Source organism: Xyrauchen texanus, chromosome 37 (genome assembly GCF_025860055.1).
Source record: "Xyrauchen texanus isolate HMW12.3.18 chromosome 37, RBS_HiC_50CHRs, whole genome shotgun sequence".
NCBI lineage: Eukaryota > Metazoa > Chordata > Actinopteri > Cypriniformes > Catostomidae > Xyrauchen > Xyrauchen texanus.
In genome coordinates this window covers 31,866,606-31,890,889 of record NC_068312.1, presented here as the reverse complement: position 1 = coordinate 31,890,889, position 24,284 = coordinate 31,866,606, and the positions used below count along the sequence as shown (strand labels likewise).

At 36.1% G+C, this 24,284-nt stretch overlaps 1 protein-coding gene across 1 annotated transcript; it reads right to left on the bottom strand.

Annotated features, from left to right (window-relative positions):
* Window positions 1–174: 174 nt before the first annotated feature.
* LOC127631310 (occludin-like) lies at window positions 175–22,438 on the bottom strand. Its single transcript, XM_052109396.1, has 8 exons — window positions 22,122–22,438; window positions 16,993–17,769; window positions 13,797–13,958; window positions 7,964–8,115; window positions 6,468–6,674; window positions 4,495–4,666; window positions 1,534–1,575; window positions 175–1,403 (listed from the first exon to the last, which is right to left on the bottom strand). Exons 2-8 carry the CDS (start codon window positions 17,746–17,748, stop codon window positions 1,302–1,304), a joined length of 1,593 nt encoding a protein of 530 aa, XP_051965356.1. The 5' UTR covers window positions 17,749–17,769; window positions 22,122–22,438; the 3' UTR covers window positions 175–1,301.
* Between the last annotated feature and the right edge of the window lie 1,846 nt (window positions 22,439–24,284).

Here is a 24,284-nt window from a genome sequence, read left to right as displayed (position 1 = left end):
AAATAATTTGTTATTATACAAATATTGTTCTGCATTATAAAAAAATATCTACACTAACAACCCCCCAAATAATCTGACTAACATAATGTTAGTAAATTATGTGTTTATCTTTAATGTGTAAATCTTGTAAAACAGGTTTAAAATACAAAAGTTTATTTGAAATGAAAGACCAGATGAACACAAACAGCCAGAAAATGAATGCCCTATAAATGTCACTTTTAAATGTTTTCTTTTAAAAGTACAAAAAAAAAAAAAAAAAAAACTGACATATTTTTTTTTGTCCACAACATTTTAACACATAAAAAAAACCAACAATAAAAAATAAACAATATTTGATCTTGCGTGGATAGTTGTTCAGACATGAAAGCAGTAATTACTGTCCAAATAAATCAGATGAAATATATACATTAACAACTAGATTAACAGTCCTTGTAAATTTGCAGACTTTTTGCAGTGCTACTGACACTATTTGTATTTTTCTTTTTCTTACAATGAAAATGTAAAGATCACTACTAAATATGAAATTCCAGTTTCTCTTTTTGATTTAAAATTCACAATTCTAAATATTCTTCCTTCTTTCACTGAGGCAGTCAGTTGTTTACAAATGAAATGAGAGAGACTGAGAGAGAAAACAAAGTGACAGAGAAAGTGGGTTTTTGTAATATTTTCTAAAGTTGTGCAAGTTATTCCCAGTTATTTCTGGGAACTGTTTTATGACAGCACTACTATGAAAGGAGAACTTTTATTGTTCTTAAGTTGAAAATAAACACTGCATCAGCAATTACACCTTTGACACTTAGAGACAACTCATATTTGTCAATGCAGGTGCAATTACCAGATCAGAGAGGATTGTCCAAAGTACACGTCCTTCAACAAACACATGCACCAATGTAATCAGCTGACATTGAAGTTAGCACTCAACCACACCCATATTAAACACAAACAACAGAATAACATTATTTTAATGCTTCATGGCATTTTACGGGCAATAGGAAGTCACTGACTTTAAGGACAGGCAGATGTTTTGACTGAAATTATTATTTCCAGGTAATGCAAAGACTTCCCTGTCCAAAGTCATGGTTTCTACTCCCTAGTCTTCGTTTCCAAGGCAACCATCTGTAGGGTTCAGGTTAATCATAAGCACTGGGTGAAGCCACTGTTACAACAGTTTAGGATTCAGGTAACTTTGGTCACACGGTTGTTCGCAGACTTTGTCATGGTCGCCATTCTTTGTTAAATGTAAATGTGTTGAAAAGTGAGAGAGAGAGAGAGAGAGAGGCGTAGCGGCAAAATGGAGCTCATTATAACTGACTGCGGTCGTAGTTCTTAACCATTCCTTTAATATGGAAAAGCTTGTGGCGCAGTTTGCGACACTGGAGCTTCTTGTTTTGATAATCTGGCATCTAGAAAGAGAGAGATGGGGGAGAAATTCTCAATGAGTCATTAGCATTAAAAGCAAAGCGCTTATTATTTTTACCTTTTAATATGCAGTTGGATGTTTAGTCATACTTCAATTTTATAACCATGACTCACCCGTTTCAAGTCTTTCAGCTGATTATATTCCTCTGCAACGGCCTGTAAGTGAAATAAAATAAAACAAGACCATGCAGATTAGGATTTATTACAGATTTCTTTTTTTTTACCGGTTTATAACGAGGTGTTCTGTCTGAGGAAGCAAGAGAGGCAGTGCAGATTTTTTTGGATGAGTATTGACAGTACTGAAATAAGAAAAAGAAATAGGGTACAACGGGGCTAAAGGCCCACCCAGTGTAAAAGGCACCTTTGATTTTATTTTCTCCCAAAATACAAAATAGCATCAAAAACTATCACAGCACTTTCCTAAACACCTTTTTGTCACTATGCATCACACATTTTCCTGATTCATGAGATCTTTGCGTGTAATGTGTAAAAAAGTTAGATTTTTTTAGGTAAATGGATCTAATATTTAATATTTTTAAAATGTTACAAATGTAGCTAATGAATATCCTGGAGACAAAATAATTATTTGTCATTTTGTTGAAAGTGAACACTCCAGTGTGTGAAATGATAGTATTTGGGGCAAAAAGGCCCACATTGACTGATCCGATCACAATGGAGATCCATTTATTTATAGAATACTACAGATGTTCTGTAATGCCAAATGGGGTGGATAACGTTTCTGAAGAGGTTACTTTGAATAAGCATTATTTTAATTTGTTACTCAAAAAAAGCATCTTGCTGTCTCAAAATGTTTTGCATGAGTTGACAAATTGTGCCCTATAACTATTATCCCGGTATATACAGTACATTATATCAATATATTCCCCCAGGGGCCTTATATCCCAAGCGAGGTGAGCCTTACATCCCCCAACTGTGGGGTAAAAGGCCCCCTGGCCACCTTGTTTTTTCCCCTTCCCTTTTCTCCCCAATTAACCCAATGTGATTCTACCCACCCTAGCAAATGGGCCAATTGATTATATTTATATTTTATTATATTTATGCATTTGGCAGACACTTTTATCCAAAGCGACTTACAGTGCATTTATTACAGGGACAATCCCCCCGGAGCATCCTGGAATTAAGTGTCTTGCTCAAAGACACAATGGTGGTGGATGTGGGGATCGAACCAGCGACCTTCTGATTAACAGTTATGTGCTTTAGCCCACTACGCCACCACCACTTTACTTAGGAAGCCTGACTGGAGTCACTCAGCACGCCCTGGATTCGAACTTGCGACTATATACAGTCAGCCGGTTGTTATCACAAAATGAACCCCAAAACAGTGAGACAAGAAACAGAAGAACGGCTTGCAGAACCCGGATGAGCGGTCTGATACGTCTAAATCCCCGGATGTGCAGTAGTTACAGAGTAATATCTGACAGCTAGATGGCACCATTGACCAATCAAAATCAAGTATTCAAGAGAGCCATGTAATAACTAGTATTAAATAATTAATTTAGAATTAATTGATCCCAAACCTATAACTATAACTATTGGTTGTTGCAGGATGGCTACATGAGATATGCTTCTGTAAGAGTGCAGATGTCAGCACCTCTTTTCCACACCACAGGTGAGAGTTAAGTGCAAATAGCGGGATTGTTGCTTAAGAAATCTTTTAAGCATCTCGTATCTGCACTGTCCTGATGAGCAAGAGATCGGCAATGAGCAGCATTCAAAGAAATAGAGAGCGCATGAGGAGAGAAAGGCATTTCGAAGCAGGTGACAAAAAATAATTAGAAAATAAAAACATGATTCATGTCTCCCGAAGTGCTGACTCATCATTATTTACAGCCGTTATTTCCCTTTCTGTGCAATAAAAGTCACAAGCCCTTCTTTCATGTTGTTTGTTGAATTGTTATAACGAATAAACTCTCCCGTTGCTATGCGCATGACTTTGTAAATTATACATCATAATCAGGGACGATGGTTGACACATCCAGTCTGCGATCAGTTCTGTAGTGTGTGTGTGTTCCTACCTCTCCCTCTGTTTCTGGAGCGCACAGAAGTGCCACTGCGCTGCAACGGCTTAAACTGAACACAGAATGATTCTGAGTTTTTAAGAATCGATTTAAAACTGATGCATTGGAGAATCAATTGTTTCTCTCATCCTAATGGTATGCTTTCAGAAGACTTGGTATATGATGCATGAGTCACACTGACTAATTTTAGAATACTTTTGGGTCCTTTTTAAGCTTTAAAGAGAGTCACTATTAACTGCCACTCTAATATAAAAAAGGACCGATTTATTCAGTAACACTTTGCAATAAGGTTCCAACATTGGTTAAAGGTGCACCCAGTAATTTAATTCCTCATTTAAAAAAGTTTTACTTCTAAAGAAATGAATAGTAATTTTGGAACAGAAGTATAAAATCATGACCACTCATGTGAAATGAAGAGTTCAGTCATATCAGTAACGTTATAAAGGATATTTTGTTCTACAAGTGGCACACTCATGGGTGTAGCCATGTTAGCATCACTTGACCAGCTGAATACTACTCTCTTAATCTAAGTAACTGCCCTGTTATTGGACATTTTATTTTATGGATTAAATTAATCCTAGTTTACTGTGCATAGTGAATTTCTACATTGGCATTTTTTTAACCAAAAAACGACTTCGTTTGAATGATGCAGCATCCCGGCCACCAAGTGTCACTATAAGCCATACTTTGACATACTTGAGTGCACCTTTAACATGAACTAAAAATGAACAATACTTTTACAGCATTTATTAATCTTAGTTAATTGTTAATGTCAACATATACTAAAACATTTTTAAAATCAAAAGTTGTATTTGATTACATTAGTTAATGCACTATGACCTAACATGAACTAATATTAATAAATGCTGTAAAAATACTGTATATTGTTCATGATAAATAATGCATTAACTATTGTTTAAGTGTTCCCAGTTATTCATTAACATTTCTCCTTGTTCTGCATAAGAAAGTCATTCGGGTTTGGAACGTCACGATGGTGAGTAAATCATGACAGAATTTTAATTTTTCTTCCACTTACCTGGTACTTGGAAGTGCCTTCATCAAGTGTGTCCAGCTCCCTGCTGAGCTTGTTTAACTGATCACTGATGTCGTCCATTTCTGCACACAGCTCTTTGTAGGCCCTGAGATCCGAGTCAAACTCTTTCTTATACTCGTGTCGCTGGGCGTCAGATGTAATCTTTGGATATAAACTGAAATGGGAATACAAACAGATGTTTTCTGAGCAGTTAACACAGAAATTCACATATGCTGTTGTGATGCACCTTACAGCCATTATACATAGCAATTTTATATTAATATTTATGCATTTTGCAGTCATTCTGTCATTATTTTACACACCCTGAGGTTGATCCAAACCTTTATGATTTACTATTTTCCATGGAACACTAAAAGAGATGTTAGGCAGAATGACACCCACAGTTACCATTCACTTTAATCAAATCTGTTTTTCCTCAGGTGACTGAGACTAACATTCTATCTAAGATTTCCTTTTGTGTTCCAAAACAAAGTCATATGGTTTTGGAACAACATAAGGCTGAGTAAATTATGACAGAATATGAATCTGTGCTTTCCCTGGAAAATGAACATGTGACTTGGTGTTGTGAGCACTGTGCAATAAAATCAATAAAGATTTATATTGAGCTTTAACGAAGCGACAAAACCCCTGGAGCAAACTGAGGTCAGATGTCTTGCCCTGGTGTACGAATGTGGTACGTCATGGATTAACTCATAAGGGTTTTGATCCTACAACCTTTCAGTTCACAAAACACCATTAAATCAATATATAAATCAATAATATTTCCAGTAAAAATATCTAAATATTCTTAGAACAAGATGAATTTACTTGACAGGCAAACAGGCATAAGATATGATATAAGATATAGACAGTCTTATTTTCAGAGAAATCTGACTAAATGTAATCAACTTTATGCTTAAAACTTTTCCCTTTTAAATAAGTTTATTTCTTACCCCATTGGTAAATAACTTATTAATGTTTTAATCATAAAACTCACTACATTTATGCCATTTAAATGTTTTGTTTTAAGAATGTTTAGATCATTCAATTCTTAAATTTTTATTCTAATAATTCTTAAATTCCAATTTTTTAATTATAATTAGATTTTTTTTTTTTTTTTTGCATTGTAATGCCATACTAAGATCAAAATCTAAGCAAAATAATGAGAATTATATATATATATATATATATATATATATATATATATATATATATATATATATATATACACATAGAGGTATAATGCAGTGGATATCCTCCCTTACTCCTTTCCTACATTTCTAACAGCCTAAAGAAAGAGTTCAGGTTTCTTGTTTTATTGTTTGCAAGATCTTCCTCATGGTATATCAAGACATGAAACCATATCTGTGTTCTAAGTTAACTCATCAAAGCAAAAGAAACAATACATGTAAACACAGACAAATATGCATTGGGTTAGTTGACATGTCCTGCTGTGTGACATGCTATATACTCCATCTAAAACTATATTACCTTGCATTTTGCTACTACTATTATGCATGCAGCCTTTATGACTAATAATTATTGAGAGACTAGATGGAATACAGTAAACGTACTTAAAAAATGTATCAAAAACGAATTTGTTACACTGCAAAACCATTTAAAATGAACTAGTGGAAGCCAAAAGGTGATTAAAAAGTAACGATAACCAGTCACAGCATCTTGATTTCAGTCAATTTCAAACTAAAATCTTGATGTTGATAAAATACAAAAGGCCATACCCATAGAACTTTGCCCCAATAACCCAAATTAAATGAATTATATAACCACATGGGCATGCATGCCAGAGATGCTAATCTCCTAAACTTGCTTGCAATGTCACAGGGCGTTCACCAAGCTCTTTATGTAAAACCAGACAAAATAGTAATTGCTCATGGGTTGCTCCATGGAGGGATCGAACATACAACCTTGCAGTAACCAGCTCTGAGCCGCTCTTAACTGCTACACCAAATCCTCACCGTGTCCATAGATCCTTGTCAAAATCGTAAGCGGTCTCTCCTCCAGTCGTGTACTCAGTTTCGTACTGGGACTCATCAAGCTCAGGGTTCCTCCTGCTTCTTTTGCCTCTGTGGGCGGAGGGTTTACGGACAGTGTCCGTCTGGTCGGACGGGCTGGAGCTCAATTCTCCAGACGGGTATGTTGAGTGAGACGGGCGGTTAGGATAACTGTGGATGGAAAAACTGTTAAAACAGCCTGATCTCTTGATAATTGTGTTACAGTGGCAAAATATTTGATACACAAAATAACAAGCCTCATTACAGGTTTTGCTGCTGTTTCTCAGTGAAATGTCCACAGAAGGATTCCAAATGCGAGTGAAATGGTCGAAATCAGATGAGGTGGTGAATATTAGATGATGGTTTTAGTTAGTAAAATGTACCTCCCTAACCAAAAACTGTTACTAAACCTTAACTGATTATGTCCTAAAAGCAAATGAGAGTTAAATAAAACAGACATCTTTAATTATCTGTATTAATTTCACCAGGAAACTGCAGCAGAAATGTAGAAAGTGCCACATAAAACTCAGTTTGCTAAAATGTTATTAAAGTAAGGATTATTCTATGAGATTAGGTTGCTTATTAAAGTTGATATACAGTAGTGTATAAAAACAATGTGACAAAAATTTTCAGTGACCTTGGTTTTAATGCGATTTTTCTCTGATAATATAATCTCGCCTATCGCTACTTAATGCTAAAAGACAAATATAATGAAGTCATTTACATGATGAATGTAATGCAATCAATGTTTTTTTTTGAGCAAATAGATTTTAACATAAAAGATGTACACACATCACCTTTAATGTTAAACATCAGTTCCTCTATAGAGATTTTGAATGGGATTTTTACTTTCTGCACACTACTGTAACAGTCTATAGAACAATGACAATAGAAACTGTATAGTCTTTACAACATTGAATCAATTTAATTTTAAGCTTGCAGATGCCCAGAGGGAAAGTCAGAGGCAGACATTGGCAAAGTGGAAGAGGCGTTATTAAAAAACAAATTATATGAACAATTATTAAGAACTAATTATGTTACTGAACAGCTGATTAAGCAGATTCAAGGAATAACCAAGTCAAAAAAAATGCAGTAAGTTTGACCTCAGGCCAAGACACGTCACATCTGGTGTAATCCGACCAGACTTCATAAAACGAATGGCCCAGACCATTAGCATGATTAATGGCCCGAAAAAATCTTGACTGAATACACAGATCTTCTGCAGATTAAACCTCACCTAAAGCAAGGTCACAAGAGGAAAGAGCAAAAAAATAAAAAATAAATTCCACAAACATTGACTAGTTTTAATCAGGTCTTGAATAACTGTACAGCAAACTGGAATGCCTTTCCAGTTTGAGCTCATTTCCTGAGCAGGGACGAGCAATCTTGCCTGTTTACACGGAGCTCAGCTTTAAAGTCACCAGCTAGCTCAGGGCTGGGGCACTCACTCACTCACTCACCTGTTGAGGTTGTAGGTTTCTGAGCTGAAAATACTGCCAGTCTTCAGGGGGAGGGATCCTAGACTGGGGGCCGAAACCAGAACCGGAGCCATCTTCTCTGAAAACACCATGGACGCCTCTTGTACGCTCTGTCCATCCTGAACATGGTTGACCTGAGAAAGAACAAACTGTTTAGTACTAAATCTGCAAACGGAGAGATATACCTTAATTGAGAGTATCAATGTGCTTAACAACAGGAAAGAGCATTTTTTAAATAATGCTCAACCAGTGGCATGTGCTACAACTGAAAATGACACAGAGATGTATAGAAAGATCTGAGAAAAGCTCTAGCATCATTTGTTTGCACTTTGCATATTTTGTAATCTATTGCAATGACATTCACACATTTTAAAGTGTCCAAATACATTTTGGGGCCCTAGTATTTTGCTTGTTAATAAATTATAGTAATAAAAAATACATAATTTTATCTGTTTCGATCACAGATGTTTGAAACTGCATGCTGTGCAGAACCTTATACAAACACAGAAACCATTTTGAATCCATTGTTTAGATTTTCCTTCTTCTTGTGTACAGGAAAGCCCACAGGGAAAAAGAAACAAAAGTAGCTCTTGTTCTTCCTGTTGAAGTTTGATTTCTCAGTATGTGAGTGAGTTTATTGCGTCAACAACTGCACAATGCCAATAGTTAAGATTTATTCTTTGGGGTTACTTCTGGAACTTTTTCTTTGCATGTATAACTCAAAAAAACAAAAACAAATCTACACTGTAAAACAAAATGGTCAAGTGACTTAAAACAAAAAGTCACAAACCATTATTTACTATGACTGAAACAACCTCAATTACACCAAGTTACACCAATGAAAGTATCTCTTTCTAAAGGGTAGATCATATAGCCCCTCCTTAAAGGGCTAGTTCATGTGATAATTTACTCACACTCATGTTGTTACAAACCTGTATGACTTTCCTTTTTCTGTGGAACACAAAAGGAGATGTTAGGCAGAATGTTACGCCTCAGTCACCAATCACTTTTACTGCATAGAAAAAAAGTTGCAATTAAAGTGAATGGTGACTGAGGCCTAACATTTAGCCAAACAGAAGAAAGTGCTAAAGGTCTGGAACAACATAAGAGTGACTATACTCAATTGTAGCAGACATGGAGTTTAAAACTTTAGAAGTATTTTTCGAAAGCAAAAATTGAGAGACTGACTGACTATACGGATATATGTTTATATATACTATTTATTATATATATATTAAAGTACACAGTTGTGAGAGCAAGTCTGCGTGTCAAGGGATTGTTTGTTTGTTCTGGAAAGGTAGTGTGTGTGTGTGTGTGTATGTATGTTTTTTCAGAGGTGGAAGCAGCAGGAAAGAGGGTGGAGGAGCGCTTCCCTGCAGCTGAGGAGAAAGGGAAAAGCCGCTGAGTAGAGGAGCTCAAGTCACCCAGGAATTCCAACAATGCTTTCCTTGCATAAGCTACAGCCACCACTGAACTGCGATCATGCTGTATAATCAGGGAAAGAATGCTTGAGAACACAGAAAATAGGGCAGTATCATGCTAGAGATATGCTTTTGCACCAGACAAAGACAGACAGACAGGGAGTTCAAATAAAAACAAGGAGAGAAAGGTATTCAAAGGGAGTGTGTAGAGCGCTGACAGGTCTCATAGATCTACTGAAAACCAGCAGGGCAGAAAGCAAGAGACGGACCGGTCTCATGATTGTAGTAATTATGTTTCCAGTGGACATAATCCAAAATCAAACCGCACCCCACAGAGCCTCTACTGACAGCTGAGAGTTCATTAACAGCCCTTTTACAGGGAAACAACCTGTAACACCCAGAAGGAATTGTTATTGTTAAGAAGTTGCTCTTTCATAGCTCAGAATAATTAATGGAGGTCTCAGTTATGTCTCATTTGAGAATCAACTTTGTCTCAGATGTTTCTCCAAAAATTATTTAGCAGAAATAAAAACAGAATAAGTCAATTGTTGACATACAGCAAGAATATAGAGCTAACCAATTATGTTACGATAGCATCTGTCAGAGCATTTGTTCAGATGTTTGGGTTCATATTGAAATCTATGACTTTTGATTGCTGATTTAAGTCTGAAGTCTCAGAATAAATCTGAGCACAGTTTGAGATGTTGTTGAGATCTCATGTGAAACTCTAGTGGAGACAGATATAAAAGTTGAGCCCGTTTTTTCAGAAGAAAACCAGACAAGCAAGAAGCAGAGAAGCAAGTCTCCATGTGCTCATCTCATTGCTCTCTAGGATAAATAATTGTGATATGAAAGGGATAGCTTACCCACAAATGAAAATTCTCTCATCAATTACTCACCCTCATGCCATCCCGGATGTATATGACTTTCTTTCTTCTGCAGAACACAAATTAAGATATTTAAAAGAAATCTCGGCTCTGTAGGTCCATACAATGCAAGTGAATGCTGGCCAGAAATGTGAAGCTCCAAAAAGAATATAAAGGCAGCATAAAAGTAATCCATACAACTCCAGTGGTTTAATCCATGTCTTCTGAATCGATATGATAGGTGTGGGTGAGAAACAGCTAAATATTTAAGTCCTTTTTAACTATAAATTTTCCTCCCTGCCCAGCAGGTGGTGATATGCACAAAGAATGTGAAATGCCAAAAACAAAAGAAGAAGAATGCGAAAGTGAAAGTAAAGATTTATAGTAAAAAAAAAAAAGACTATAATATAAAATATGAATTCGTTTCTCACCCACATCTATCATATTGCTTCTGAAGACATGGATATAACCATTGCAATTGTTACTTTTCTGCATGCCTTTATGTCCTTTTTGTAGCTTCAAAGTTCTGTTCGCCATTCAATTGCATTTTATGGACCCACAGAGCTGATATTCATCAAAAGTCTCAAAAAAAAATTCACACATCCGGGATTACATGAGAGTGATTAAATAATGAGAGAATTATTTGTGTGGGGGGTTTGATCTATCCCTTTAAGGAGATAGCATTCGTGAATTCTCTTTCAATGAGTGTCTCAGTCTAACACATTCTGAATAACAAAATATAGCCAAAGTGGGACAAGATATATCTGACTTTAATTTGATAAGAAACAAAAATTTTATTTGTTTCACCAAAAAACTGTTAAATTAATGTAATTGCTCAAATATCTATTCCACAGTAGTGCTTAAAATTGTTTTTATTAATTAAAAATAAAATTCAACAAAATAATGTTTAGCTCTTTGAGTATTGCAGTGCTAAGCACACAGCTTAATGTGAATCATGTCTATGTAAATTAGGCTCATTAAAGATTTTGCTTAATTCACAAAAGTTGCCCGCCGCAATTTACATCACACTATTGCTGCCAGATTATAGCAGGCAGTCATTTTTTTTCATTTAAAATATATTTTTGTGTGCATTTTCTAACAACCACATCAGAGGTAATTCATTAAATAATTATCAAATGATGGAGAAGAGCATTATAACCTGCCATTTTTCCAAAAACACGGTGTAGTCAAGTGCACTTTCTGTAAATTAAAGAGATTATTCAGGTGTCTGGATCTCAATAGTGGAGAAATGCCGGCAGAGCATAATGATCTGCTGCGTCCTCCACTTTATAGCGTTTAGAATCAGCCCACAAGATTAGAATTGTGTGTGCAAATTGGGTTCCAAATTAATTAGTTAATTATCCCTTCAGTGTATATAATGAACTGTAAAAAAGCACTAGTCACAGCACTGCACTGTTAAAACAATTAACAGGCAACCCAAAAAATTATGCTTTGGTAAAGAAATTAACTGGTTTTATTTGAATTTATTTAAATGGACAGTTCACAAAAAAAAGAAAAACATCTTTCAACATTATCTCACCCTCATGTCATTCCAAACCCGTCTTTTTCCAAAGGAGATCATGGTCAGAATGTTATGAATAGACAACCTCAGTCACCATTAATTTTTAATGTACAATAGGGACAAAAAGAGTAGCGTCAACATTTTTCTAAAAGAAAGTTATAGAGTTTTGGAACGACATAAGGGTGAGTAAATGATGACAGTGTTTTCATTATTGAGTAAACAATCCCTTTAAAAGCACTAAATCAACCTGAATACATTAGGTTACCTGAACAAAAGTCTTTTTGAAGGGTTTTTCACTTTGTAGAGTGTGTAAAAAGATGACATTTAAGGGTGTGTTCACACTTGGCAGGTTTGGTTCGATTAAAACAATCTCTGGTGCGATTGCTCTGTTAGTGCGGTTCACTGAAACAAGTGTGACCGCTGCCATCCGAACCTTAGTGGGCACCAAACAAGCAGACCGAGACCCCCTGAATAGTGGGTCCCGGTCCGCTTCCAAACTAACTCTGTTCTGGTTCGACTGATATATGAACGCAGCATGGACCAAAGGCATCTAAATGGACCAATATCAGGATGTGATGTCACAAGATGCGACCCTAAAAATCATGTGATTTGATAACATAGAAAGAGAGGTAAGAGTGCTGTACGCAAAACAAAATGAGCAGAGGGCAAACGTGGAGCAATGAGGAGGTAAAGTTCCTTAACATTTGGTCCGACGAGCATATTTCCAGTAGACTGGAAAAAACGCACAAAAATGCTCAAGTGCTCAAAATGTTCAGTGATAGGTTAAGGGAAATTGGGTCCAACGAGCACAGTTAGCCCAGTAGACAGCATTGTTTTGGATGTTCAGCAAGTTCTGTCACAAAATATACATAATAAAAGCTGTCCAATCAGGTTGTGACCTTATCCTTATGCCTTGTGTATTTTTAGGTTTGGTGTTAAACATGCCAGCGTGAACGCTAAGTGAACCAGGACTAAATGTATCATTTTCGTTTTTGTTCTGGACCAAGAGAACCCAACTACAAGTGTGAACACACCCTTAAAGTATGCTAAACTTCTGCGTATTACAAAAGTTTCATGGTCATCCACCCATGAAGTTTCAACTCTCTCAGTTTAGTTAATGATCAATTAAAGTGAAACTGGGCAGGCCGTAAATAAACAGACCATATCAGCAAAACATTCAACCATGTGACTGAGTTACCACCAGTGTCACACAGGCCACTGAAACTATTAAAGGACATAATGATTTCAAAACACACCTTCCTGCACTTTTAACCAGGAATCAAGCCACTCCTTGTCTATTTAAAATGTCTTGATGGACTATTTCATGTGGACTTTTAAAAATGTTGCAACCAATGTTTTAACTAATCTATTCAAGTAACTAAATTATTTTATTTCTCATTTAATGGAATATTAAAAGGGATAGTTCACCTCTCAAAAATGTAATTTCTGTCAAAATGTAACTTGTTGTTACAAACCTGTTTGAATTCCTGACTCCTGTAGAACACAAAAGGAATTAGGCAGAATGACAGCCTTAGTCACCATTTACATTCAAATGCAATGAAAGTGAATGGTGACTGAGATTAACAAACTGTCTACTTTTGTGTTCCATGGAAGAAAGAATATCACATGGGTTTGGAAAAACATGATGACGGAGGTTTCATTTTTGGATAAACTATCCCTTTAATGTTGAATGTACTTTCAGGCCATACTTTATGGGCCTGAAACTGACCATTCATCCCTATGGTTATGAACTAGTCCATTGTCACCACACACACACAAGGCACTTCCACCAAGTTGATCTGGGTGTGCCACTTTGATAGTGACCATGTGTTTCTTCTTCCATGCATTATGTATCTTTTCTCAACATAGATAATTAAGTGGTGTGAGAAATATGAAAATGTACATGCCGTTCTGCTCTGTGTATGTGTTTCTGGCCTCCCATGTATGATCTGTTGACACCAGATGCAGGCTGCAGTGCGCAAACTCAAGAAAATAAAGAAACTCACCCAGTCTTCCACATCTCTGCCCTCTGTTCCTGCCATTAGAGGTTGATCCCAATAGATGTTTGGTTTCCCGTAGTGCCAGATTGTACTTCTGGTTTTAAAGGAGAAGAAGGCTGCCACAGCCAGAGCAAGAACAACCATGAAGCCACAGACCATTGCCACAGCCTAAGAAAAAGACACATTTGTAGAGTGCAACAGATCCAGCAGACTAAAATTATTTGTCATACTAAACTCAATTAACATTTCACCTTCTCATGCTTAGTCCTAACATTTAAATTAATATTCTGAGTTTCGGTATTGTTTTAACGGGAGAGCTGTACTGCGTTTGAATGTGATAGCGTACTGTGTTTGAACGGGAGAGCCATACTGAGTTTGAACGGGAGTGCCGTACTGCATTTGTATGGGAGAGGCGTACTGCATTTGAATGGGAAAGCCATACTGCGTTTGAACGGGAGAGCCGTACTGCGTTTGAACGGGAGAGCCGTACTGAGTTTGAACGGGAGAGCCGTACTGAGTTTGAACGGGAGAGCCGTACTGCGTTTGAACGGTAGAGCCATACTGCGGTTGAACGGGAAAGCTGTACTGCTTTTGAATGGGAGAGCTATACTGCATTTGAATGGGAAAGCCGAAATGCATTTTAAAGGGAGAGACCATGGCCTGGATTTGGTGACTCTCACTGCAATAGAACGGGAGAGCCCATGGACTGTGGGGGCGGCTGTGGCTCAGGTGGTAGAGTGGGTTGTTCACTAATCGCAGGGTTGGTGGTTCGACTCCACATGCCGAATTGTCCTTGGGCAAGACACTGAACCCCAAGTTAATTCCAATGGCAGGCTAGCGCCTTGCATGGCAGCTCTGCCGTCATTGGTGTGTGAATGGGTGAATGAGATGCAGTGTAAAGTGCTTTGAATACTGCTAAGGTTAAAAAGGTGCTATATAAGTGCAGACCACTTACCATTTATGGCCTGGGTGTGATGACTCTCGCTGCATTTGAACAGGAGAGCCCATGCTGCATTCAAATGAAGTGATTTCAAACAAGAGCCCTCTTTACAATATGAACGGGCTGAATCCTTGAGCACGGGACCACACTGCATCAGTGGGAGAGCATAAGATTCATGCGAGAATGGTTTATGCTGTATTTTACTGAGCATTGGCTGCTGTTGGGTGTTCCAGTTTTTCTCATTCATTTTAATAGAAGTGGCCTGTCTCTGCTAAATAGTCTCTGTTTTGACAAGCAGGAAATGTTCATGGAACAATGTTCATGGAACAATGTTCATGGAACAATGACGTCACTTGACGTCACCAACGAACAGTCCTCAAGTCCTCAAGATGGGCCACTTCTATTATAATGAATGGGAGAAACCAAGGAGCTCTGAGCACCCAGCGGTCAAAGGATGTAGAAAGGAAGTCCTGCCTCACAGTTAAAAGAGACAATCACCTTTTAGATAAAGACATCACCAGTCAATCAACTTTAGAATGTGCATGTGCACTGGCTGTACAAGCGGGAACATTTTTGTTTTTTACCGTAATATGAGGTGAAGAATCAATTTATGATTCCAGTATTGTCAGACTGTGAGCATACCAGAGCTTCTCATTGATTTTTATCTTGTTCAAAATTAGCTTATCAGTATTTTTCCTTGACATATTCCAGGAACATGCATGACAATAAAATTTACAGTGTTTTTAATCTTCTATAAAATGCCCTAAAAACATTATCCAGGTCAAGGTGGCCCACTGCGAATTGACATGCTGGTAAAAAGCCAGTGAATCTGTGCTGTCTGTGAGCACTTTAACTATTGTTGTTTCTGAAGTTCTCTGTGTCTAAAATCATTGGTCAGAAAATGAAAAGACACGCTTTGCATCCTCAAATAAATGCTTAAGAAACACATGCATCAACCCATGTATGCAGCCAGTGTTAACTATTTAAAGAGAAAGAAAGGATATTTGCTTTTGGTTAGGAAAAGTGTAAATTGGGCTAATCAGTGCACTGTAAAATGTTGTAACCTCCAATTTTTTCCTTAAGGATATTTTTTTACCTGATGTAACCCTTAAAAATAGTTTTGTTGGTGTAACCTAATATATTAAAGGAATAGTTCACTTCACCCAAAAATTCTCTCATCATTTACTCATTTACCTCAGGCCATCCCTGATGTCTTTGCCTTTATTTCTTCTCCACATGTACACAAAAAAAGATTTTTAGAAGAAAATTTCAGCTCTGTAGGTCCATACAATGCAAGTGAATGGTGGTCAGAACTTATAAATATAAAGGCAGCAAAAAGAAAAACAACAATATTTCAGGTATTTATTACTATAAAGCTCCACTTTCACTTCAACATTCTTCTTTTTTGGCGATTCACATTCTTTGAGCATATCACCACCTACTGCTGGTCAAAGGTGGAGATTTATAGTAAAAAGGACTTAAACATTGATCAGTTTCTCACCCAGATCTATCATATTGCTTCTAAAGACATTAATTTAACCAGTGGAGTTCACCATTCACTTGTATTGTATCAAGCTGAGATATTTTTCTAAAATGTTTGATTGTGTTCTGCAGAACAAAGAAAGTCATAAACATCTGGAATGGCATGAGGGTGGGTACATTATGATATCATTTTCATTTTTGGGTGATCTCTTTAAGGTTGGTTCAGTGATGTTAAATAATACTTTTAACATAACTAAGTAAATTTAAATTTTACGACATGAAGCAAATTTTTTAGGTTAACATTTGATCAGTGTTGGACTACTTTTCTCGGTGGATGAATTACTGGTTATGCATTACAGACATAATTCCTGTAGATAAAGATTGCTCCATGTAAACTGTGCTTAACAGATAGTTTCATTAAATCCCCTTCATGTCCCTTCCTGGTATCCCTCCACAGCCCCATTTGCAAACGTAGCCATATCTAAACCTTCAGCTGATCATGGCATGACTTGAAATGTATATATAACTTTGCAAAGATCTATGCACTCTAAGGTTGCTAAGCAAGCAATTCTATTCTACAGCGATCCTTGTTATGAGTGTGTTATGGTTATACTTTCAAAATAGTGTGAATAGCTGTGTATTTAAAAAATGTATATACAGTGATGTCTGCTAGGCTTCCATTGTAAGTGTAAATGTGTTTTTGTGGAAGGCTATAAAGAAAACATAATTTAAATGTAGACTGTAAAGAAATTGCTAAAATCCTATAACTTTAAAATGTACCTCCTGAGGGTCAACGTAGCAGTAATGGTACAAGTACTGGTTATACTGAAAGCCTGCCCCCGATCCAGTCACACTGCTTCCATAGAGGTTCTGACACATCATGATCATAGGGTTGTAGTACGCACTGGATGAGCTTTGGGCCATTGGGTTCACTCCAACAATGTACACAATGTTTATAATGCCCTGTATTACTGCCATTATAGAGCTAACAATGAGCACCACCAGGTAGTACTTTCTACTGCGGAATGTGCTTGATTTGGAGAAGCAGGCAATGAAGAAACCCAAAGAGATGACAAAGTTTATGCCGGCAATGGCGATCATGCTTGTCTTTGCTGAGTAAGGAGTTGGGTAAGAATTGTAGTAGCTTCCATAGCCACTTCCATAACCACTTCCATAACCACCAAAGCCTCCGTATCCATAACTACCACTTCCATATCCATACCCAGGATAGCTGGAACCATATCCACTTCCGTAACCTAATCCGTATTGCATGTCCCAAACCAGAGTAGAGGCCACGCAAGCAAAGATTCCGAGACAGAGAACTATAACTGTCCCTACCATAATCTTCACAATTCCTGGTGGGGAGAACCACTTGTAGAAATCCTGTGGTACCTCCTTGCCCATGTAGTATGATCCTGGAGGTGGAGGGTAGGAATCAAACTCACTCCTTGGGTCTTGGAAGCTCCCTGGTGGTCCAAAGCCATTGGTTGGTGGGGTGTACATAGGGGGACTTTCGTAGGGCTGTTTCTCAAACATCTCTCAAAGGCGATCAATGACCTGTTAAAAAAGGCAAATGGCTGGTCTTAGAGGAAGGTAAAAAATACAGTGTAGATATTTTCGAGATATTGTCTTGCTAGATGTTCCATGTAGCAAACCCATATCACTTGATTTGTTTTAATCTATGGCTGCAGTACACTGTTTCAGTGGGTTTCAAATAGTGGGTCATGACACAAAAATGGGTTGTTCTGGGGTTGCAAAAAGCAGTGGGAAAACCGCTAAATGCATATAATATAATGAAACTAACAATATAATTGTGCATATTTTTGATAGTAAAAGAAATAAGGCTTATCAACTTTAAAAATTGTGGAGAAAACACTTCAAATCATTCTACCTTTTGTTATTGATGTTAATGGCTGTGTGTCCAATCAAACTCAACTGTATTATTGGCACTAATTTACCTGTCACTTGACAAAAGCTTGCTAAATTAGGCATACACCAACATGGACAGGTTGTGTTACTTGCCTTCATCCTCAAAGACAGTAAACTACATAAACAAAACTACACAGGGTAAAATAGAATATGACACAGACTACATAAAAGGAATAGTTCACACGTTTTTTATTTTTTTATTTGAATGGTCTCATTTACTACACTGTTAAAGGAAGTAACCCCTTATTTTAATTATTTTTGTTTCCCTCCCTGAGTGAACGAGGGAGGAATGTGACAGGGCGGAGGGCGGGGCCGGGTCGTGATTTTACACACCTGGTCCCTTATCAGGCTGATTAAGCCTCCGAGAGGGATAAAGGCCGACTGCGGATGGTGGTGCGATTGAGAGAGAGAACGTTTATGGGCAGCTGACCGTCGTGTGTTTATGTTTGTGTCTTTTTGGTTCAGTTTACCATTAAACTATTATTTATATTGTCAAGCCGGTTCTCGACTCTTCCTTTCCATTGAACTGCCTTTACAGCGATTTTATCACACCATATCATGAGAACATGTATAATATTTATATTTTGTGGCTATACTTTGAAAACAGTATTTTTGTATATATTTATATATATCCCCATTCACTTGTATGCAATTGTTTTTTTTTTTTTTTTTTTAAATAAACAAGGGGCGATTCAAAATATCTTTTGGGGTAATCAACAATAAGGCACAAAAGCTGTTGATTGAGCTTTATATGTACTGAAACTGAACCTGCAATATTACTTGATTTTACACAGTCACTGAAAAATGATTATTTAGCTTGTTTGTCATGTTTCAACTATCACCCTGTGAAAAACAATACTCGCTGTTTTTGAATTCACAGCACTGATTTAACATAGCACAAAAATTGTCATTAAATATCTTGGGTCACTATATCAGTGAGTAATTAATGCTCAGTCCAAAATGACATTATGCCAAAACCCCAAGCTATATATTCTCTCTGCTGAAATAACTGTGCTGTTTATCAGTGTGAGGTAACTATAGAGAGTAGAGTGGAGTCATCAGCAGCAGGGATCAGAGAGCCACACAAAGCCACCGTTTACAGGCCTGACCATGGGAGTTCAATTCAATATCAACCATTGTCCAGCACTGACTTTGAAATGCATCGATTACAATTCTTGACAAATATGTTGTTTGTTTAATTTCAGATCATATGTCCTAGTCTAGGGTAAAGTTACAGAGTATGATTTTTTTTATATGCAGTGCATTTGGAACAACTCAACAAAGATATCCAATATTGTGCTCTTTGCAGGTAATTTGCTAATTACTATATATATCAAACAATGAAATAATTTAAGATTTAACTGCATGTTAATTATACTTGTTACGTTTCATTTTTTGTAAACATAACAATCACATAAAATTACAAGAGAACATCCAGTTCTCTCAAAGAAATTGTCTTTAAGAATACTGTTATTTCTTAAGAGTAATGTGTGTCCTTTTTTGGATGTTAAAGCACTTTCTCTTATCCCAGCTTAATAGAGACAACTATACATTAGCCATTTGTTGGTTGATTCCCCTGAAAAGTGTAAACAATGTGGCTCTGTGGCACTTTCTGTGTTTGAGCATCCCGATTAATATAGGCTTAAACAATTAATTGAGTTTGGGTCAGGACTACTTGTTTGGCTGGCCAATGTCAGTCAGGGGAAGTTTTCGGGATACCTGCTTGAAAACAATTATTATTTTTGCAATCATTCGTTTTTGTAAATCACTGAAGAATTACTGCTGTTTAAATTGTTGTATTGTATTTGACTCCAAAAGTCAAGATTAAATTTGAAATGTAATGCAATGCATTATATTCTCTACAATAAAATGTAGGCTAATCAAAGGGATAAATAAAATAAAACATCAACATTGTTTACTGTTTTTTTTTTTCCATGTCACTTTTTAACTTAGCAACTTGCTGAATGTTATAAATGAACTCTTCTCAATGTCTTCTGTAGCGTACATAACCACAGCAACTGAAGATTGCAGACAACACTTTCTGGCACTGGCCTAGAAAAGCCATTTTTTAGTTACTATGTGCTCACCTACTACCCTGCCTCCCCCAACTTCTCCTTTGTTGTAGCAAAAAGTCAAGGCTGCACTTTGGCTGTGCATGGTTACCATGGTAATTAAAGGCCTGAGGTTAAAAAAAGGAGGTTTGGATAGAGAAATACAAGAGCTTCACTGTCTGGCCCACTCTGGTGAGGGGGGCGCCTACATTGGCAGATACAGTTGTTGTAAGGCTCAGGTGTCCTCAAGAGAATTAATTTTATTTATCAACATGACACATCTCTTACATAGTATGTTGAAGGTCTGATTTCTTTTATGTGTGTTTCTATGAATAAGGCTTTTGATTGACCTGCAGAATACCAGCAGGTGAGCGAGTTTATGGTAAACACAGGAGCTATATTGGATAATGCTCTGTGATTATGGTACCATGGTAAAGTGAAGTTATTAATTCCATAATACTTTAATGTAGGTTATACCGTGGTATGATTACCATAATAATGTACCATGGTATTTACATGCTAAATCCAAGGTACTTCAAAGAATACCAAAATCATGATATTTGCATATTTGCGCAATACATGTCCAAATGACCAGGATAGTTCTGTGGTACTTGTATTTTATTTTATTTTATTGTGAGGCAGTCAGTGGGGATTAAACTCCAGTCATACCAAAAGTAGGTTAACTAGGAGCAAAGATCACAGAACAAGTTATTGTTCACTTTGCGTGGCTATAATACTGCTGCATGTGACTAAAGCTCATTACAAAGCATTTTATTCACACCTTTTTTTTTTTAAACAAGAATTTTAGCATACAAAGAGTGAATAATATAGACAGATATATATGTTTTTTTTTTCTTTTACATATTAAAGTATTATAAAACACTGATATATAAATATATATATATACACAGGGTTGGGAGGGTTACTTCTGAAATGTATTCCACTACAGATTACAGAATACTTGCTGTAAAATGTCATTTGTAACATATCCCATTAGTTTACTCAACGTACAGTAACATATTCTAAATACTTTGGATTACTTCTTCAGCACTGGTAGATTTATTCAATTGTTTTGACTAAAAACTCTGCCTGTACAGTAAGACAAAATACACATGTTAAAAATACATTCTTTGAAAAACCTAAATATCTTATGCTGTGTTGTTTCAAGATAAATCTAATTGATCATGTTTTAAGGATTTTTTGATATTTTTACAGGAAAACAATACAAAAATTATTATCAAAAATATGATTTTTTGCCCTAATATCAAAAGTCTTACTAGATAAAAATTATTTATGATCCAATGTGAATTATCTTGATAAAACAATATGATCATGTCTGGTAACATGTGCATGTAAAATGGCAAGAAATTGCATTTTAGTTTAGCGCAAAACTGACAATGTACACAAGGTTTATTTCTATTTCTTCTGCTCCAATCATACTTCTGTCTGCTCGTATGAATGTAACACATCATAAGAAAGTGTTTCGCTGCTGTTCAAATGCACTTTGGATCGCAAATCAATTATATGTATAAATGTTTTGTTACTAGGTTGTTGGCAGATGGATGTTCCAAGCTTCTTGGAGAATTTCCCACAGTTCTTCTATATATTTAGTCTCAATTGCTTCGGTCTCTTCTTGTAATTCCAGACTGACTCACTGTTCATCTATCTACCTACCTATCTACCTACCTACCCACCAACCTACCTACCTACCTACCTACCTACCTACCTATCTATCTATCTATCTATCTATCTATCTATCTATCTATCTATCTATCTATCTATATATCTCTCTCTCTCTCTCTATATATATATACTATATATCTATATATATATATATATTATAATACTCTAATATGGTCGTTTACGCTCTTTTTACTTTTAAACAGCCTGAAACAAATACATTTAAACACAAAGAACTCTATAATTTACCTTTTTCGAACGTGTCTTCACCTGAAGAGACTATTTAAAAAACAAAAATCCAGATTATTATTCTTCAAATATATATATATATATAAGCTCCAACAGATGTCTACAATATCATACAAAAAGAAAGAAATAAAAAAAGAGCGGCAGGTGAAAGCAACGGTTGAGAAAGTTGTCCAAATCTCCTCTTTTTCTATGTGATGGTCCACCTGCTCTTGCCAGCAGTGAAACGCATTAAAATGTCTCTCAGTCACACGTCTAATTGTGATTAGCCAGTCCTGAAGTCCTGAAAGAAACGTGGGTGGAAACGCATGAATCGCTGTGAAAATACACTTCCTCTCGAACAAGTTTACTTGACCTAATCTAAGGACGTGACTCGTCGCATTCGGCCAGAATCAATTCTATTGGACAAAACCTGCGGAGAGGCGGGAAATTCCAAATGAACAGTTAAGAAAGTGGATAAAAATATTAAAATGCAATTTATATATGACAACTATATTAGTAAGAATTGTTTTTATCACAATTAAGACAACATTGGGAACATTTTTAATAATTTTACTTTTTTGGATTGAGCAGTTTTGTTGCCATTATATAAACAAAATAACATAAAATTGGGTCAGGTAACCAAAAAAAATTACCTTCATGTGATAGCCTAATTGACTATTTTAATTATTTTCAGTCAAACATATTTTAATCTGACTAGATGAACCTGGCAAACTGGCTTACACCGACAAAAAGTAATTGTTATTGACTATAACTGATCAAGTAGAGATTCAACACAATTGAAGTTTGCCACTTTTTTCAGTGAATTTATGCAATGTCATTCATTTGAAGAGAAAAGATTCTTCCAATGAATTTATTAAGAAATATTATACAAATGTATGTAAGAAATATATACGTGTTTCTCATTTTTTTCCCTTTTATCAAACCTAAATGTTTCATACAAAACATGTTTTCTTGCTGATCAATTAAGCTTTTATTTTTATAGGTTTTTGTCACTATATCCACTTGCCATCCTGTTAGTCTTATTAATATTATTATTATTTTAATTTTTTTGTAATGCCTCTTTAACTTACAAAAGCCAGTTACTTAATGAAAATTAACCTCCAGTGAGTGATGTCCTTTTTGTGGGAAAACAACAGCACAAACGTCAATATACTACTTAAAATGTAGCTTATGAATTAACGCGCAGAATTGTCCAAATCAATCAATTAGCGCCCTCTTGTGCAGCATCAGTGAATGAGATGAGAACAAAATAAGAACGCCCATTTCTAAATTATAGGGCAACGTCTGAAATGGCGTGTAACACTGCCTAGTGTATGAATAGTAAAGGTTTTTATCAAATAACTTGTTTTGTGTTATATAAGTGAATCACATGGCAATACAAAACATTAAAAAATGCTTGCCTCATTGAATAATCTGATAGGGACCATTTTCACATGCCCATGTTTTGTCACATGTACCTGTCATAAAGGCTTTGCTTACAAATGTATTAAAATGTAAATACATGAAGTGCTACAAACAATACTGTTTACAGTGATGGGGAGGTTTTTTAAGGCTGGTAGTTTAACAATTTTAAACAACCCCAAAACAATGTCTAAATGTGTTATTATGACATCACAATGCCAGACTTGTAACACACTGATACTTGTATAAGGTATTGTGTTCTACAAAAACACTCACCTTGTTGTGAGATATCTGTGGACAAAAACAAAATAGGCCTACATAACATTAGTAGTGCACTGTAACCAAAATTATGTAATTCTGTAAAAGAATATAAACCCTATTTGAAAACATTTAAAATACACTCTCTGGTATAGTTGTTCTGCTACAAGTTTAAAAATATCTTAAGGACTTTAGGGTAAATAAGTAAATATTCTTTTGGTATTGTATATACAGTATGAACCCAAAAACTTTGCTCTAAAAAATTGTTATTCTAAGCTCTACTTTTAAAACAGCCTGTCGTGCTTTAAGGTCTGACCAAATATAAATCATTGATTATTCCACTAAGCCACTGCTTTTTTGTGCCCATGCATGGTTGCATTGAGAGTGTCCCCTTTTAAGCAAGACTCTCAGAATACAAACATACATGAAATATCAAGACTGCCAGCTTTATTTGATTTGACATTTAAATATTAATAAATACTCATTGAGTGAAGCTGGTAGACT

Coding starts and splice junctions, on each gene's coding strand:
- LOC127631310 (XM_052109396.1), bottom strand. CDS start 17,748: ATGTTTGAGAAACAGCCCTACGAAAGTCCCCCTATGTACACCCCACCA. Junction 13,959..16,992: donor GCTACGTTGACCCTCAGGAG/GTACATTTTAAA, acceptor TCTTTTTCTTAG/GCTGTGGCAATGGTCTGTGG. Junction 6,675..7,963: donor GAAACCTACAACCTCAACAG/GTGAGTGAGTGA, acceptor TTCCATCCACAG/TTATCCTAACCGCCCGTCTC.